This window comes from Acomys russatus, chromosome 9 (genome assembly GCF_903995435.1).
Source record: "Acomys russatus chromosome 9, mAcoRus1.1, whole genome shotgun sequence".
In the NCBI taxonomy this organism is placed as follows: Eukaryota; Metazoa; Chordata; class Mammalia; order Rodentia; family Muridae; genus Acomys; species Acomys russatus.
Genome location: NC_067145.1, coordinates 37,170,877 through 37,185,686, shown reverse-complemented (window position 1 = coordinate 37,185,686; position 14,810 = coordinate 37,170,877). Strand labels below are relative to the sequence as shown.

The window sequence follows — 14,810 nt, the reverse complement described above, 5'->3', positions numbered from 1 at the left end:
GCTGCTCTTGCTCCCTCTTTCTGTCCTCATGGCGATTTCCTTCCACCTTTCCCTTCCTTTTCTCTGGTCCCTACCTGAGACTGCGCCCCCCCCCCCCTTCCCACTAGGATCGAAAGTCCTGCCTCCTGTCCTTTCTGCCTAGCTGTAGGCTGATCAACTCTTTAACCTATCAGAGATGATGGAGAAGAATTTTTACACAATATTGAGATGGTAGATTCTTCATAGAAATGACAATGCCCAGGTCAGACTGCAACTATATCGAAAAGCCTAAATATTGTGTTTGTCAGATGTAATCAGGTGAGTCCTGAGGAGATGCAGCTTGTGAAAGCCTCCCTGGATAAGAATGCTAAAGAACGGGAGGTCTGGGCTGGAGAGATGGCTCAAGATCCTGAGTTCAATTCCCAGCACCCACGTGGTGGCTCACAGCCATCTATCATGAGATCTGGTGCCCTCTTCTGGCCTGCAGGTGTACATTCAGGCAAAACATTGTATACATAATAAATACATCTTAAAAAAAAAAAGAAATGGAAGGTTTTGCCTATTTACTTAGTGTGTATATGCATAGGCACATGGAGTTCAGAGAACAGCTTTCAGGAGTCAGTTCTCTCATTCCATCATGTGGGTTCCAAGTATCAAACTCAAGTTGACAGGCTTGGTGGCAAGTCATCTTGCCAGCCCAACTGATTTTTGTTTTGTTTGTTTTTTGAGACAGGGTTTCTCGGTAGCCTTCGCTGTCCTAGACTCTCTTTTTAGACCAGGCTGGCCTTGAACTCAACAGCCATCAGCCTGTCTCTGCCTCCTGAGTGCTGGGATTAAAGCAAATTGCTTGGGAGGGGTCTTGTGGTCTTTGTTCTATGACCTGAGGCAAAGTCACTGGGTGGCCTTGAAGCCAACCTTAAAGGTGAACTGGGCCCCTAGTGAACTGGTGTGGAGGCCCTCCACTAGGAGGGTGACGCTGACTCAGCCTGGTGAGGGTGTGGAGGGGCTAGAGTCTTCTTGGACATTTGATAGCGCTCTCTCAGGAAGCAGCTGGCAGGCACGGGTAAAACTGAATTCTAGGAAAAAGAGCCAAGGAGTCCTCTTGGGTTTGGAGGAAACAGTTTTCTAAAGAGCTAGTAATTTAGTTGTAGAATCAGGCTTGTAAATAGATGTCTGGTATATAGTTCAGAAAGTAAAGCTACCTCTCTGTGTTAGCAGGCTTTTGTGCCTTCTGTTCTTTATTGGTATATTAGATAATTTAAGCAGCTATAAAGGAACTGAGAGCATTCCCCAAGGATTTACCCAAGCTACGCATTGGATATTTACTTACTTTCACAGGTGCTAGGAACTGAGCTCAGGCCCTCTAGAAGAACAGCTAGTGCTCTTGTGAGAGAGATCTCACTACCCGCATTCAGGGTATTTTGATTGTTTCTTGTCATCTTTGCTACAAAAACATTAGAAATGACCTCTCCCCTGTAGCCCTCCCCTAGCCTTTCTCTCCTGTAATTTCAAGCACCGACCTTTTTCAGTTATTGACAGCTTCCGCGGGCATTAAGTAGCCTTTTACTAGTCTTTTGACAAGTGGATCTGACAAGCACACATTATTATTTAAATGTTTTTCCAGCTATGATTTCAAGGTCTCTTCCAAAAGTACACTAATTAGACTTGAACACTGTTTGTAATCTGTTGGATAGCAAATAATCTTGGTGATTTTTCTTTTTTTTTTTTCTTGAAGAGGCATTTTCTTTCTTTCTTTCTTTTTTTCTGGTGTGTTTTTTAATCTTGCTCTCTTCTGTTTAGTGCAACTCTGTTAAATCCATGTGCAGGGAAATAATAAAAAACCAGTCGACTATCACCAAGAAAAGATTGTCACTGACAACGTTTCCTCCCGGTGGATCCCAAACAATTTATAGCAACCTCACTTAGTACGCCGCACGCTTTCTTTACATCCACACTCGCGAAGGAATTTTCTCCCAGGCAGAGGAAGAGCGAGGAGGGAACCCAGAAGTCGCGGTGGCAAGGCTCCGTTCCGCCGGGCGGCCGGGCACTAACGTTTGCGGCGCCACGGCCTGTGTCCTAGCCGCACGCCCGGGGGCGCGCGCACGGTGGGTGACAGCTCCGGCCGCGGTTCCGGGTTCCAGCGACCGGCGGAGGGCGACTTCCGCCGCGGCCCGCCGAGGCTCCGCAGCAACCGTCCCGGGCGCCCAATTAGGGGCTTTCCGACCCCCACGCGGAGCCCGAGGGGCGGGGGCCGCGGCCGACTCACGGAGGGCACCCCGCCCCCGCCGCCGTAGCGCCTCTGGGCGCACGCGCAGCCGTCGCCGCTCCGCATTTAGTTCGAGATGGCGTCCCCTCGCGCCCCACGGTTCTCCTCCAGAAGGCGGCTCCCACTCCGCGCAGCCCGGAGGCCCCGGGGCCCGCCTCACGCAGGCCCCCGAGCACGACTACCCCTAAAGTGGAACGGGAGTGGCCAGATCCGACAGTGGGGGACAAGCAGCAACCGGAAAGGGCTTGACGGGTCGCGGGGCTTGCCAGCCCAGGCCGCAGAGGAAGAGGAGGGCGGGAGCGAGCCGAGGTTTGCCGAAGGCGGTGTTAGCGAGCCGCGCGGGGCGGGCAGGAGGGGGGTGTGGCGGAAACTGCCGAGCTTTCCCGAAGGCGGCCGCGTCCGAGTTGCCCGGATGTAGTTGGTGGAGCGGCGGCGGTAGCGGTAGCGGCGGCGGCGGTAGCAGCGGCGCAGCGGCAGGAGGCGACGAGAAAGACCCGGCGGCGGCGGCGGCGTGCGGTGGGGGGGAGGAGGGCAGGCGCGGCGGAGCAGGAGGAAGGGGAAGGTGCTGGAGGCGCTCGCTCTCCGCGGGGACCCGAACGCGGCCTCTCGCCCCCTCTCCCCCAGACGCGCGCTGCCGCCGTGTAGTTGGCGCCGCAGCCCCGGCCGACCCTAAGCAGTGGTGACGGAGGGCGATGGCCCGGGACCGCGGGCGCCAGTAACGGGGAGGTGCCGCGAGCCGCCGAGGCTGCCCGCTGCTCGCCCGCCCGCGCGCGCGCGCCCGCCCTCCCGTCCGTCCGTCCGTCCGCCCGCCCGCCCGCTCGCCGCGCGGCCGCTCTCCCCCTCCCCGACACACACACACACAGCCGGGCATTGATGGTAATGTATGCGAGGAAACAGCAGAGACTCAGTGATGGGTAAATCGTCTTTTCGCTTCGGGCCGGGCCGCGGCGGAGGGCGGGCAGGCGGGCGGGCGGGAGGGCGGGCGTCCTTATCGGGAGCTGGCCGCGCCGCCATTTTTGTTGTTAACGCTGATCCGGCGGAGGAGGCGGCGGGCCGGGCCCGGCGGACGGGCGGGCGGCCCGGGGCACCTGGAGGGTTGGGCGAGCGGGCTGCGGCCGCGGCCGGACTCCCGACCCGGGCCTCAGAGCCTGGGGAGCGGCCGCGGCGCGCAGATCGGCGCCGGTAGGTTTGTCGGCTGCCCGCGGGGAGGGGCGGCCGGGGGGACCCGCTTTTCATCCTTTCCCGCGACGACTTACACTACGGTCCTTGTGTTTTTCAGCTGTCACGACCGGAGGGGGGACTCTCAGCCTTTCCAGGTACCAGCGGATCCCGGGGTGGAGGGGTTGGAAGGGGTCGGAGGGGGGAAGGGAGGGACTGCTACTCGAGCGCAGGCTTCAGAAGTCGCTGCAGGCCCTTTGGTGCAACAAATCTGAAAGTAGCACGGCTGGTCCGCTTAACATTTCGTATTGGGTCCATTAGCATTCTCCAAACACGTCTAGGGACTTATCTTGAGAGCGGACTAGAGGAACTTAAGGGTTTTGTTTTGCTTTGCTTTTTTTTTTTTTTTTTTTTAAAAGAAAAATTGCAACCAGGAAGACCTGGCTTGTTTTGAGTGTGAAGGAATCATCGCGATGTAGTGACTTCAGAGGCAATTTTACTTACTAGTGTATTGGGAAGCTGAAAGATGAATGTGACGAATTTAAAAGTAGATGAAAGGCTAGAGAGAAGTACCCAAGTGAGTTCCAGTTGTAAGGTATATACTCTTACCATTTTACTTATTTATTTTTTAGTTCAGATGATTCTCTTTCAAGGGACAGGTTATCTAATGACAACAGAAGTGAATATCCCATGCCTCCGTTCACTTTTAAAAGATAAAAGAATAGGAACAGGTCTGTGTCTCTCTCAGGGTTCTGTGGTCCAGGCTGGCTTCCAGTTTTACTCCTAAATCTTGCGAGAGCTGGATTACACGTGGGAGCCACCAGCCTGGCAAGAGAGCAAGCATGTTTCTAATCTGATAACTTGTGTTACTGCACTGGAGCTTCCTGGATGTCAGAATATTTGCTTGTGTCAAACATTATTGACATCCTTCCCTCACATAACTATTGTGAGGAACTGATACATTGTGTTCACCTTAAGACTCCTGCAGAGTAAACCATTAATCTGAGGACATTTAGAAATGACTTCTTAAAAAACATTGTTCATGTATCTGTTTGGTGCATAGTCTTTCAGCTTCAAAATATTTTATCCTTGCAAGAGCTTGTAAACTAGGGATAGTGTACTTGGATGCTTTACTTGTAGAGGATAAATGGATTGTAGTTTAAGTTCTCAAAAAAGTGATGTTAGTTTTGAAGATTTTTTTTTTTTTTTTGTGCATCAATCTGCCAAGATACTTGTTTTTAAAATTTTACATAATAAAATAGGGGTTTTTTTTTTTTGATTTTTTTGTTTGTTTGTTGAGACAGGGTTTCTCTGTGTAGCCTTGGCTGTCCTAGTCTTGCGTTATAGACCAGTTGGCCTCGAACTCAACAGCGATCTGCCTGCCTCTGCCTCCCGAGTGCTAAGATTAAAGGCGAATAAAATAGGGGTTTTGTTTGTTTTGATTTTGGTGTTTTGTGGTTATAATTTTTACTTGGAGTTGCACAGTAATTCTTGAGCACTTAGGCCTTTTGAATAAGGGAAGTACTGAAAATGGAAATTCTGAGTTTTGATGTAAGAGAAACATGTAACATGCTAAAATTTGTAATTTAAGTGGGGAGTTGAGTTTAAAGTTTCAATTTTTTCTCTCTCTCTTTTGGGGGGTGATGTTTTACAGGCACTTAAATACTCGTCAAAGAGTCACCCCAGTAGTGGTGATCACAGACATGAAAAGATGCGAGACGCCGCAGATCCTTCACCACCAAATAAAATGTTGCGGAGATCTGATAGTCCTGAAAATAAATACAGTGATAGCACAGGTCACAATAAAGCCAAGAATGTGCATACTCAAAGAGTCAGAGAAAGAGAAGGTGGTAAGTCTACCTTGTGTGTAATTAATTGTACTTTGTGAGTCAGAAAACAGTGCATTTAGCATGTCCAGTTTTAAGAAGTTACTATGTGCTGATGTTACCAAGTTTGAATCTATTCCTTTTTCATCAGTCACTATGGGAAAATGCTGTTGGCATGAGCATAGACAGTGTTTGATGATAGTGTATTTACAACTACAGTCTTCTAAATGTTTACTAATGTTGGGACAGTTCCTGAACAATTTTCCCAAGAAAGGAACTCTTTGAGTTTTTAAGGATTTCAGTTTAGTTTGAAGTCATTGCTAAGATGTTCCAAGTTTTCAATGTAACAATGAGTTATATATTTAAAGAAGAGGTTTATCATGATAACCACCACCACAATTAATAAGTTTTTTTTGTGTGTGTGATTCAGGAAATGAGTTTTTGTTATAACCATTTAAATTTTCTTTTGCCTCCTTCTTTAAATTTTTATATTCCACTTTTTCCCTAGGGTCCTTTTGGTGTTTAATTGAAACACTCCACTTTAAAAATAGTCCTTTTTAAAATTCTTATTTTGCCTTTGGAGATAGGGCCTCTTAATATCGAGGCTACCCTCCAATGAGCTGGGCACCTGAGGAAGTCTGATTGCGCTTACTTCTTTATTTCTTCAGTTTTTGCAGTGCTGATACCTTCTTGCAAATTGGTAGGGACTGGGAATAAGTACATTTTTAGACTGACTTTGCTCACAGTTTATGAATGTAACATTTTGCTTCTGAAGCCTAAATTGTGGGACGGCATAATTTCACTAAGGTAATTAAAAGCTGTATATTTTTCTTTCACAATAAGATCTCATATTGCTTAAGTACATAACATTTAGTTACACAATTGAAAACTGGAGGAGACCCACAGTAGAACACTGAAAGTAGCATGGCTGGCTTATTGAGGTGTTAGAAAAATACTGGATATCAAAAAAGATTATTATGAGCGTCATGGGTAAATTTTCTGTAGTGTTCCATGCATCTCTTCAGCGCTCATGTTAGATGTTAACAATTGGAGGGTAAAATTAACTGCACTTTCAGTATGCTTTATGTTGAATCATTTTGGTGATTGACACAATAGGGTATGGTACTTGATCCAATAGATAGGCTCTCAAGTTTTGTTTTTTGTTTTTAAACAACTGGACCCAATTAGGCCATCCATTCCATAATCCAGGAATAAGTCAGTTTTACACACTAAAGAAAATGTTTATAAATGATTTCATGTACTTACGTTGAGGTGTAGTGAGTTCCTTGAGAGTTGAAATCATCCTCAACAATACTGTAACTTACTCATTCAAAATATGTTGTACATGTGCCAAGAGTTGTGTGATGTTCTTGGAAGTCAAGCTCTGATGTGGTCTTTTGCCCGGAAGCTGTCCTTACGAGTTTTTGACTTGACACTTAGGCCTAGTGGTGGTTTAGTTGGTTGCCTCTCTGTATTTTTTTCTTCACTTTGATTTTTACTCTCCTTTATAAATGAACTCAAATACTCAATGGCTTTTATTTCCTATCCTTGTTGATCATTTCCATTTGTAAGCAGGTTGTTAGTCATTTTCCCCTAGTCATTTGCTAAATTATACCTCACTTTGTAATCAACTTCCTTCACTTTTCTGTCTTATGGGGCATTAACAGATATTATAACACCATTCTTTCATGATCATAGTCCTTTACATCAGAAATGAAACATAACATACAAAATACATATTTTTTCTTTTTTTTTTTAATTAAGATTTTGGTTCTTTGTAGAGGGAGTTCTCATTGTAGCACTGGCTGGCTTAGAACTTTATGGTAGGCCAGGCTGGGCCCAAACCCACAGAGCCCTCTGCTTCTCATAAAATCAATCTTTAGTCTAGAGTTCAGGGCACATCTTTGGTGTTCATGATACCTGTGTGTGTAATGCGCTTTTTCTTGTTTTTCTTTGAGTCAGGGCCTTACTATGTAATTACCATAGTTGCCTCCGCCTCCTGAGGTCTGGGATTAGAAGAATGATCCACAATTTCAGGATCTGTTTTTTATTCTCATTGTGTTAAAAAACAAGAAGAAAGTCTTGAGAATCTTTAGAGTTGTAAACCACTTAAACAAAAGACAATGGTATGGATACCTTAGGGTGTGGTCGCTTTGTAGGGTTTCTATGAAACTTCACAGAACTTCAGTAGTGGAGTGGTCATTCCTATTAGCTTCAATGAATGAAAAAGTATATTTTGAGTACTTGGCTAGATACAATATATATACATAGTATATGTAATATATATATTTGGGCATTGTCTCAATTGCATGTGGAGTAGTTCCTGAATTTCTGGGAATTTAGTAAAATTAGATATTTCCTTAAAATTGGAAATTACTGTCTTTAGTAGAAAGGAAAAGTGCATGCTTTATAGAGTAAGTATTGTTTCTAAGGATTGACATTTCTACCTATATGATAGTTTTATCCTGTCAGTTCTAGAAATGGTCTTATGTTACATATTTGTTGTATATATTGAGCATGCCTCATCAGGAAATCTGTCAGAATGCTGAAAAGCCTTTGGATGATATGTGCTCAGCTCATAAAGTTCAAAGAGTTGCCCTAAACCTCAAAAGGTACTGAACATTGTGGGTAACACACTACTATCTTGAAGAATTAGTCAGTACTGAGCATTGGATAATTTAATGATGTCCAGGCCTTTTTATAAAATACAGTATTTATTGTGGCCTTATGTTCATCAGGGTACATTTTAGACAGGATTTTGCATTAATAATAGAAAGTTTTGAGTTGTACTTGACCCTCATGTTGACATTGGAAAGTAGCATAAATAGTATATTTTTACAATCCTATAAAAAAGGAAATAATACAAAACTAATGATAGGTGAGTATGGAAATGCTTTCTTTGTGATGGTAAGTCCTAAACTGAGAGATGAGACAACTTATATGGGATGAGTTAGTTTCAAACTTGGCTTTCATCCTCTTTTTGTTTTTTCTCAAGACAGGGTTTCTCTGTGTAGCCTTGGCTGTCCTGGCCTCACTTTGAATTCACAGTGATCCCCCTGCCTCTGTCTCCCAAGTGCTGGCTGGCTTTCACCCTCTTAATACATCACAGTATGTGTATATCTTCAGGCCAAGTTATTATATTCTAGTGTTTTCTGTTTAAAAAGATGTTTCAACTGTAAATCATAACACAAGTTTCTCTAGGAAGAAACTACAATCTCCAACTTAAGAATAAAACTTTCACTCTTAATTCTTTTATACAAAGTGAGAACAGCCTGCCGTGGTTAGTGTGTGCCTTTTTTCCCAGCAATCAGCATGCATTGGCAGGTGGATCTCTGAGTTCAAGGCCAGCCTTGTCTACTGAGAGTCCAGGACAGGCAGGGCTATACAGAGAAACCCTGTTATGAAAAACAAAAACAACCCCCCCAAAAGTGTTACTTAATATGCTAGTATTGCATTTTTATAATTTGAGTGGTTAGTAGGTAATTATGGTCTAGTGAAAAGAGGGGATTTTTTTTTTCTTTAAAAAATAATGCTTTATTATAATGTAGACAAAAATAGTCACTAAACGTCTTAGTGAAGAAGAAAAACTGACTTTGGGTTTTTGTTTTTGGTAACACAGGGTTTCACAGTAGTAGCCATATCCAATCTTGCATCCTTTAATGCCTTTTTTTTTTAAACTTACATTTACATATTTGTGTGTAGGGAGCCTGTAAGAAAGTCAGAAGTTTTTCTATCTTGTGGAGCCTGGGGATGAAACTCAGGCCAGGCTTGGCAGTAAATCCCCTCCACGCCTGCCTTTCACCAGCTCCTCCCTCTGCTTTTATCTTTTGATCTTCTTGAAATTGTGGCCCATGTTGGCCTTGAATTCCAGATCCTCTTGCCTGCACTTCTGAAGTGCTGGAGCATATCAACAATTATAATCTTAATATCTTAATCTTTCAACTCTGGTACTTCTCCCTTAATTTTAGGAAACACCCAGGCATGCACAATCTAAGCATGTGTGCATATAAATCTTGATAAACAATTATAACAAATCATTTGTCTTAAAGCTTTTTGTCATGATCTGTTTTATAATACAAACATTTGGTTGGCCCACTTTGATACAGGGTTCCTCCTGAGTACTAGGATTAAAGGTGTGTGCCACCGCATCTGGCAGTCTTTTTTTAATCTATATATTTATTTTTTTAAATCTATTCAGTTAGCCAGGCCTGGTGGCACACGCCTTTGATCCCAGCACTCAGGAGGCAGAGGCAGGCGGATCACTGTGAGTTTAAGGCCAGTCTGATCTACAAAGCAAGTCCAGGGCAGCTGAGGCCACACAGAGAAACCCTGTGTCAAAAAAATAAAAAAGAAAAATGTATTCACTTTACACCCCCCCCCCATCTCCTCCTGCACCCTCTACCGCCCTCTCCCATTCCCTTCACCTAGACTTGAGATGTGGGGAGTCATTCCCTACCGACTGAGCCCTGCCTATCAAGTCTCGTCAGGACTGCCTGAGTCCTCTTCCTGTGGAATAAGGCACTTGCTAGGGGGAAGTGATCAAAAGTGCAGGCAACAGAGTCCATGGCAGGGACAATTTAAGATAGTCTTAATTGAAGTAATTTCTACTTAGTTGGATAACAAAACAAAAATGGTGTAACATAACAGGCTTGTGCTTTATAAGTTACTGAAAGGTTATGATTGTTGTATTTGCTGAAAATATAACTCTTGTGTATGTGTATGTAGTATGGTTTTAGGATAGCACATCAATTGACTGATGGTAAGTGAAGATGCTCTAAGGTGGTAGCTTTGAGACACTGACATGTTATCATTCCAGAGCCTGGTAGTTCAGGGTTATATGTTGAATCCCTTTTAAAGGGCTTCTGTGACACCTTATAGTTTCAAAGTCCCTTTGATTCTTATCTGATCACATAGCTGCCCTCTGAAATCAATTCATAGTGTGTCCTGGTTGACTGATGAAATTATTTAAAACCTGTAGGCCTTACTGTTGAAAGTAGCAAGCAAAATCAGTCTTCCCTATACATAAAACTATTTCTGCCCTCAGATTATACTTGAGGTGGGACCCTCCTAATGGCCTGGAATGAATGCTTTTGTGCTCACTGCCACTTTATATGGTGACTTTTCTATAAGAGCCCCTAAGTGGTGTTTTGTTTTGTTTTGTTTTGTTTTTTTAAGTTACTTCCCTTATAAGAAGTAGCGCGATGTAGTTAAAGTGCTGCTCAGCTCATGCCACTCTGAAGTTTAATTCACAGGTTTTTAGTGACTTGAAATTCTTAGCCCTGCTCTTAACCATCCTGAGTGGGTTTTTGGGCTTTCCTTTTTGGGGGAGGGGGGGGTTTGAGACAGGGTTTCTCTGTGTAGCTTTGGCCGTCCTAGACTATATTTGTAGACCAGGCTGGCCTCAAACTCAGAGATCACCTGCCTCTGTCTCCCAAGTGCTGGGATTAAAGGCGTGTGCCACCACACCTGGCTTTTTTTTTTAAAGACAGGGTCTTGTTTGCCCCAGCTGGTCTCTTACTTATGGCAGAGGTTTACTATGTGATTAGCAGCTTCTGTGCTGGGGTTACATGCATGTACTCCTAAAGAATTACAAGTCCATGTCGGATCCAAAGGGCTAGGTGTACTGCTTCTTTTAGTTAGGAGAGTGATGGATAGTTGTAAATGAGAGCTATAAAGCAGAGGCTGCAGAGACTGAGGGAATTTGTTGACATCCATTGTGCCATTCACAAATATGGGGGTCGTTTGATAATAGGGTTTATAAATAAAAGTTCAATGAGATGAGTGTGGAGTAATGGTAACCAACTTTGGCTACTTGTCAGGATTGCTAGAAGAGCTTCCTAAAGCTCATCCGATAACATCAGAATTCTCTGAGGCCTAGCAGTTAGGAGATGGAGCCTGGAAAATGGAGTTGTAAGTAAAACTGGTTTAATGTAGGTATTTGTAATCTGCAGCTCTAGAGTTTCCAACTTTTCTTTTTATTTAAATTTTAATTTATGTGCATTGGTGTGAGGTTGTCAGAGCTTAGATTTACAGACAGTTGTGAACTGCCATGTGGGTGCTGGGAATTGAACCCAGGTCCTTTGGAAGAGCAGGCAGTGCTCTTAAGCACTGAGCCATTTCTCCAGCCCTGAGTTTCCAACTCTTAACTTGGCATCAAGAGGAATCTGCCCAGAGTGATTATTTGTAGAACACGTGTTCTGTGCTTTTTAACGCTTAAAGACTTAACAGTGTCACCTTCCTATGCGAATGGATGGTATTATAATTGCTATGTATCTTAAATGGCCCGCTTAATTTCCTATGGCAAAGGGACCTAGCTAGTGTCTGGCACTAGGGAAATTTTTAACTGGTGTTAGCAACTACATAGACCAGTGGATATACTGAGTTTATCTTGTTTATACTGAGTTTATACTGTTGCTTTATATACAATTATTTTAAGTACTGAAATTCACTCAGAGTTTGATCTAGGCTAGTTCAGTAGTAAACTCGAGTTAGTTCTTGTATATTTGAAAAACAATCATGCAGGTTAGTGTATTTACAAAGAGTTAGGTGCCAGCAATTATTTTATAAAATGTATTTATATGTATTTGTGAGACATTGAGATAACTATCAGGTCAGAGCACTTTGCAATTCAAGCCCAATAATGAGCTTGATTATAGGAACCCATAGTAGAGAGAACCAAGTCCTGAAAATTGTTCGTTGATACTTAAGTTGTGGCATGTACCTGGGCTAGCATCACACACACACACACACACACACACACACACAAATTTTTAAAAACAGTATTAGTATTTAAAGAATACATAAAGGATATGTGTGGTTGATAAATTAACATAGTCCTAGATTTAAAATTTTTTTTTTAAGAATTGATTTTTCAATGCCATAAAAGGCTATGTCTGTTGGAGACACTTGAATTATAAATACCCTTGAGGGTTGAATAGTAAGGAACATTACTATTTTTGTGTCATGATAATAAACATCTTTTTTGTTTTGGTTTTTTGTTGTTGTTTGTTTTTTGGAGATTCTCTCTTTTTAAATTTTTTTTTATTTTTCGAGACAGAGTTTCTCTGTGTAGCCTTGGCTGTCCCGGGTTTGCTTTGTAGACCAGGCTGACCTCGAACTCTCATAGTGATCCTCCTGCATCTGCCTCCTGAGTGCTGGGATTAAAGGCATGCACTACCACGCCCAGCAAGATTTTCTCTTTATGTAGACCAGGCTGGCCTTGAACTTGCAGACAGGTCCTCCTGCCTCTGCCTCCCAAGTGCTGGGAATGAAGGCTTACACCACCAGGCCTGGCCATTTATTTAGGTTTTTTGAGACAGAGTCTTAATACATATCCTTGCCTGGCCTGGAACTTGGTGTGTAGAGCAGGCCGGCTTCAAACTAAAAGATGCCCTTGCCTCTTCCTCTAAAAGCTGGATTAAATGTGTGTGCCACCAAACCTTTTTATATGCAGTCTTTTTATCTGACCACTAAATGTTAGCTGTCCTTTGAAAAAATACAAATTAGAAAGGTAGAATTAGAAATAGAATATATGGGCTAAAAAACATTTGGGAATGACTTACTTTGAGACACCCGGAAATGTTGCTTCTTTGTTCATATTGTATAGTTTTGATTCAGAGTTCAAGAATAAATCTTTCTCATTTGGATCTATGTGATTTTAGTTTGCTTTTTGTGCCATGTCTACATGAATTAATTTTTTCCTTTGCCCATGTTTACATGAATTAGTTCTAAATGGTTATATTTAGTTTTCTTTTTGTTATGCTTCATTGTTTGTAATTATGATACTTTGGATATCATAGATTCCCTATTCTAGATACTTTTTGTTTTGGCAGTGAAACCCAGGCAGGACCTCATGCTAGGTAGTTGCTCTATCAATGAGCTGAATCATTCCTTAGAAATAATGTTTGTTTGAAAATATTTTTCATTGCTATGATTTCAGTAAATAGATCAATCCATTTGCTTAATATCTTTTGTATTAGTTTTACTTGAATTGTGGGTTTCCTCACAGTGGGATAATTGTGCAGTTAGATTTCATTTTTCAGCTTGTTTGTTTGCTGTTTTTTGTTTTTTTGAGACAGGATTTCTCTGTGTAGCCTTGGCTGCCCTGGAATCACTTTATAGACTAGGCTGGCCTCAAACTCACAGAGATCCACCTGCCTCTGCCTCCTGAGTGCTGGAATTAAAGGCATGTGCCACCATGCCTGGTTTCATTTCTTAGTTGTTTTTATTTTATTTTATTTATTTATTTTTAAAACTAATTTATTTAATTTTGCTTTATTTACATTGGTTGAGGCCATTAGATAGATCGCTTGGAACTGGAGTTACAGACAGTTTGAGAGCTGCCATGTGGGTGCTGGGAATTGAGCCTGCGTCCTTTGGAAAAACAGACAGTGCTCTTAACCACTGAGCCATCTCTCCAGCCCCCATTTCTTAGTTTTTAAGGCATATTTTGTTCTGTGTATTTTCTTTGAGAATACATAGAACATTTTAAAATTAAGGAGTTGGTGTTTTGGGGCTAGATTTGCTGGGTAGCTTTTCTGGAATTCATCTTATGTAGACCAGGCTGGTCTCTTACTTGGGATAATCCTTCTGTCTTCTAAGTGCTGGCTTTATAGGTTTGTGCATTATAAAATATCATTTATCTTCAAATTATTTTCTCTTCTACTATACAGCTAAAGGAATGATTTGCATTGAATCAAATGCAAAATCTGCTATTAAATGTACATAATCATTGGGGTAGATGTCTTATTTTAACGCTCAGTTGGAAGTTAGGATTCTTGAGTTCAGATAACTTAGTTAAGAATCTAGACGTTATGTGTACTGAGAACAAATGAAGCTATTATTAGTTTTCTACAAAAGTAACAGCATACTAGGAAAGTGCAGACAAGTTTTAAGGAATTGAATTTCCCTACAGTCCCAGACTGTCCTTTTAGGCTTTGTTTGTCATAGCACTAGCTCTTTTAGGCAGCTTGCCTTTTAGGATCAGCTTGTTGTTTGCTGTGAATATAGCGGTCCTGGGTTAACAATGACACAAGTAAGAGACTGGACATTGATGAGAGTCCAAGAGTGTCCTAATAGTTCTGTTAGACTGTCCGTGCAGTCAGTTCCACTGTTTGATTTCCTGTAGCCTTTTCCAAATGTTTGTCAGTTGTCATCCTTCCCAATGTCTCTAATTCAGCTGAGTAAAACTGTGTACATGCTTCTGTACAGTTGTCCCTTTATGTTTATATCCCAAACCATCCTGTTGCAACTCCTGCACCACTTGGCTAACAAACATAGTAGCTATTGTTTGTTTGTTTTTCTTTGTCTATGTATGTCTGTGTGTATAACTGGTGCATATCTGGTGGTATTGAAGAGGATGTCTGATTCTTTGCAGTTGAATTTAAAGTTGATTGTGATCTGCCTTGTGGGCTTGGGAATCAAACCCAGATTCCCCTAGAAAAGTAGTCAGTACTCTTTAACTATTGAGCCATGACTCCACATCCTTAAGTTTTTCTTGTTTTTGTTCCTGTTGTAGGAAACCTGCTTTGATCCTGTTTCTGCTTTATATTATAGCTGTTTTTAGTTTGTTTGGTGGTTTA

The 14,810-nt window shown here is 42.5% G+C and overlaps 1 protein-coding gene across 7 annotated transcripts in view; it reads left to right on the top strand.

Annotated features, from left to right (window-relative positions):
• The first annotated feature begins 2,413 nt into the window (after nucleotides 1-2,413).
• The window catches only part of Wac (WW domain containing adaptor with coiled-coil), a 53,547-nt gene continuing 41,150 nt past the window's right edge, over nucleotides 2,414-14,810 (top strand). Inside the window, exons 1-3 of one of the 7 annotated variants that reach the window (XM_051151151.1) lie at nucleotides 2,414-2,554; nucleotides 3,525-3,561; nucleotides 5,058-5,253. In XM_051151151.1, the coding sequence (XP_051007108.1) occupies nucleotides 5,115-5,253 (139 nt within the window). In that variant the 5' untranslated portion in view covers nucleotides 2,414-2,554; nucleotides 3,525-3,561; nucleotides 5,058-5,114. Of the gene's footprint in view, nucleotides 2,555-3,002; nucleotides 3,160-3,403; nucleotides 3,428-3,524; nucleotides 3,563-5,040; nucleotides 5,254-14,810 lie in introns of those variants that run through there. The other 6 variants (XM_051151153.1, XM_051151155.1, XM_051151154.1 and 3 more) reach the window with 6 other exon arrangements.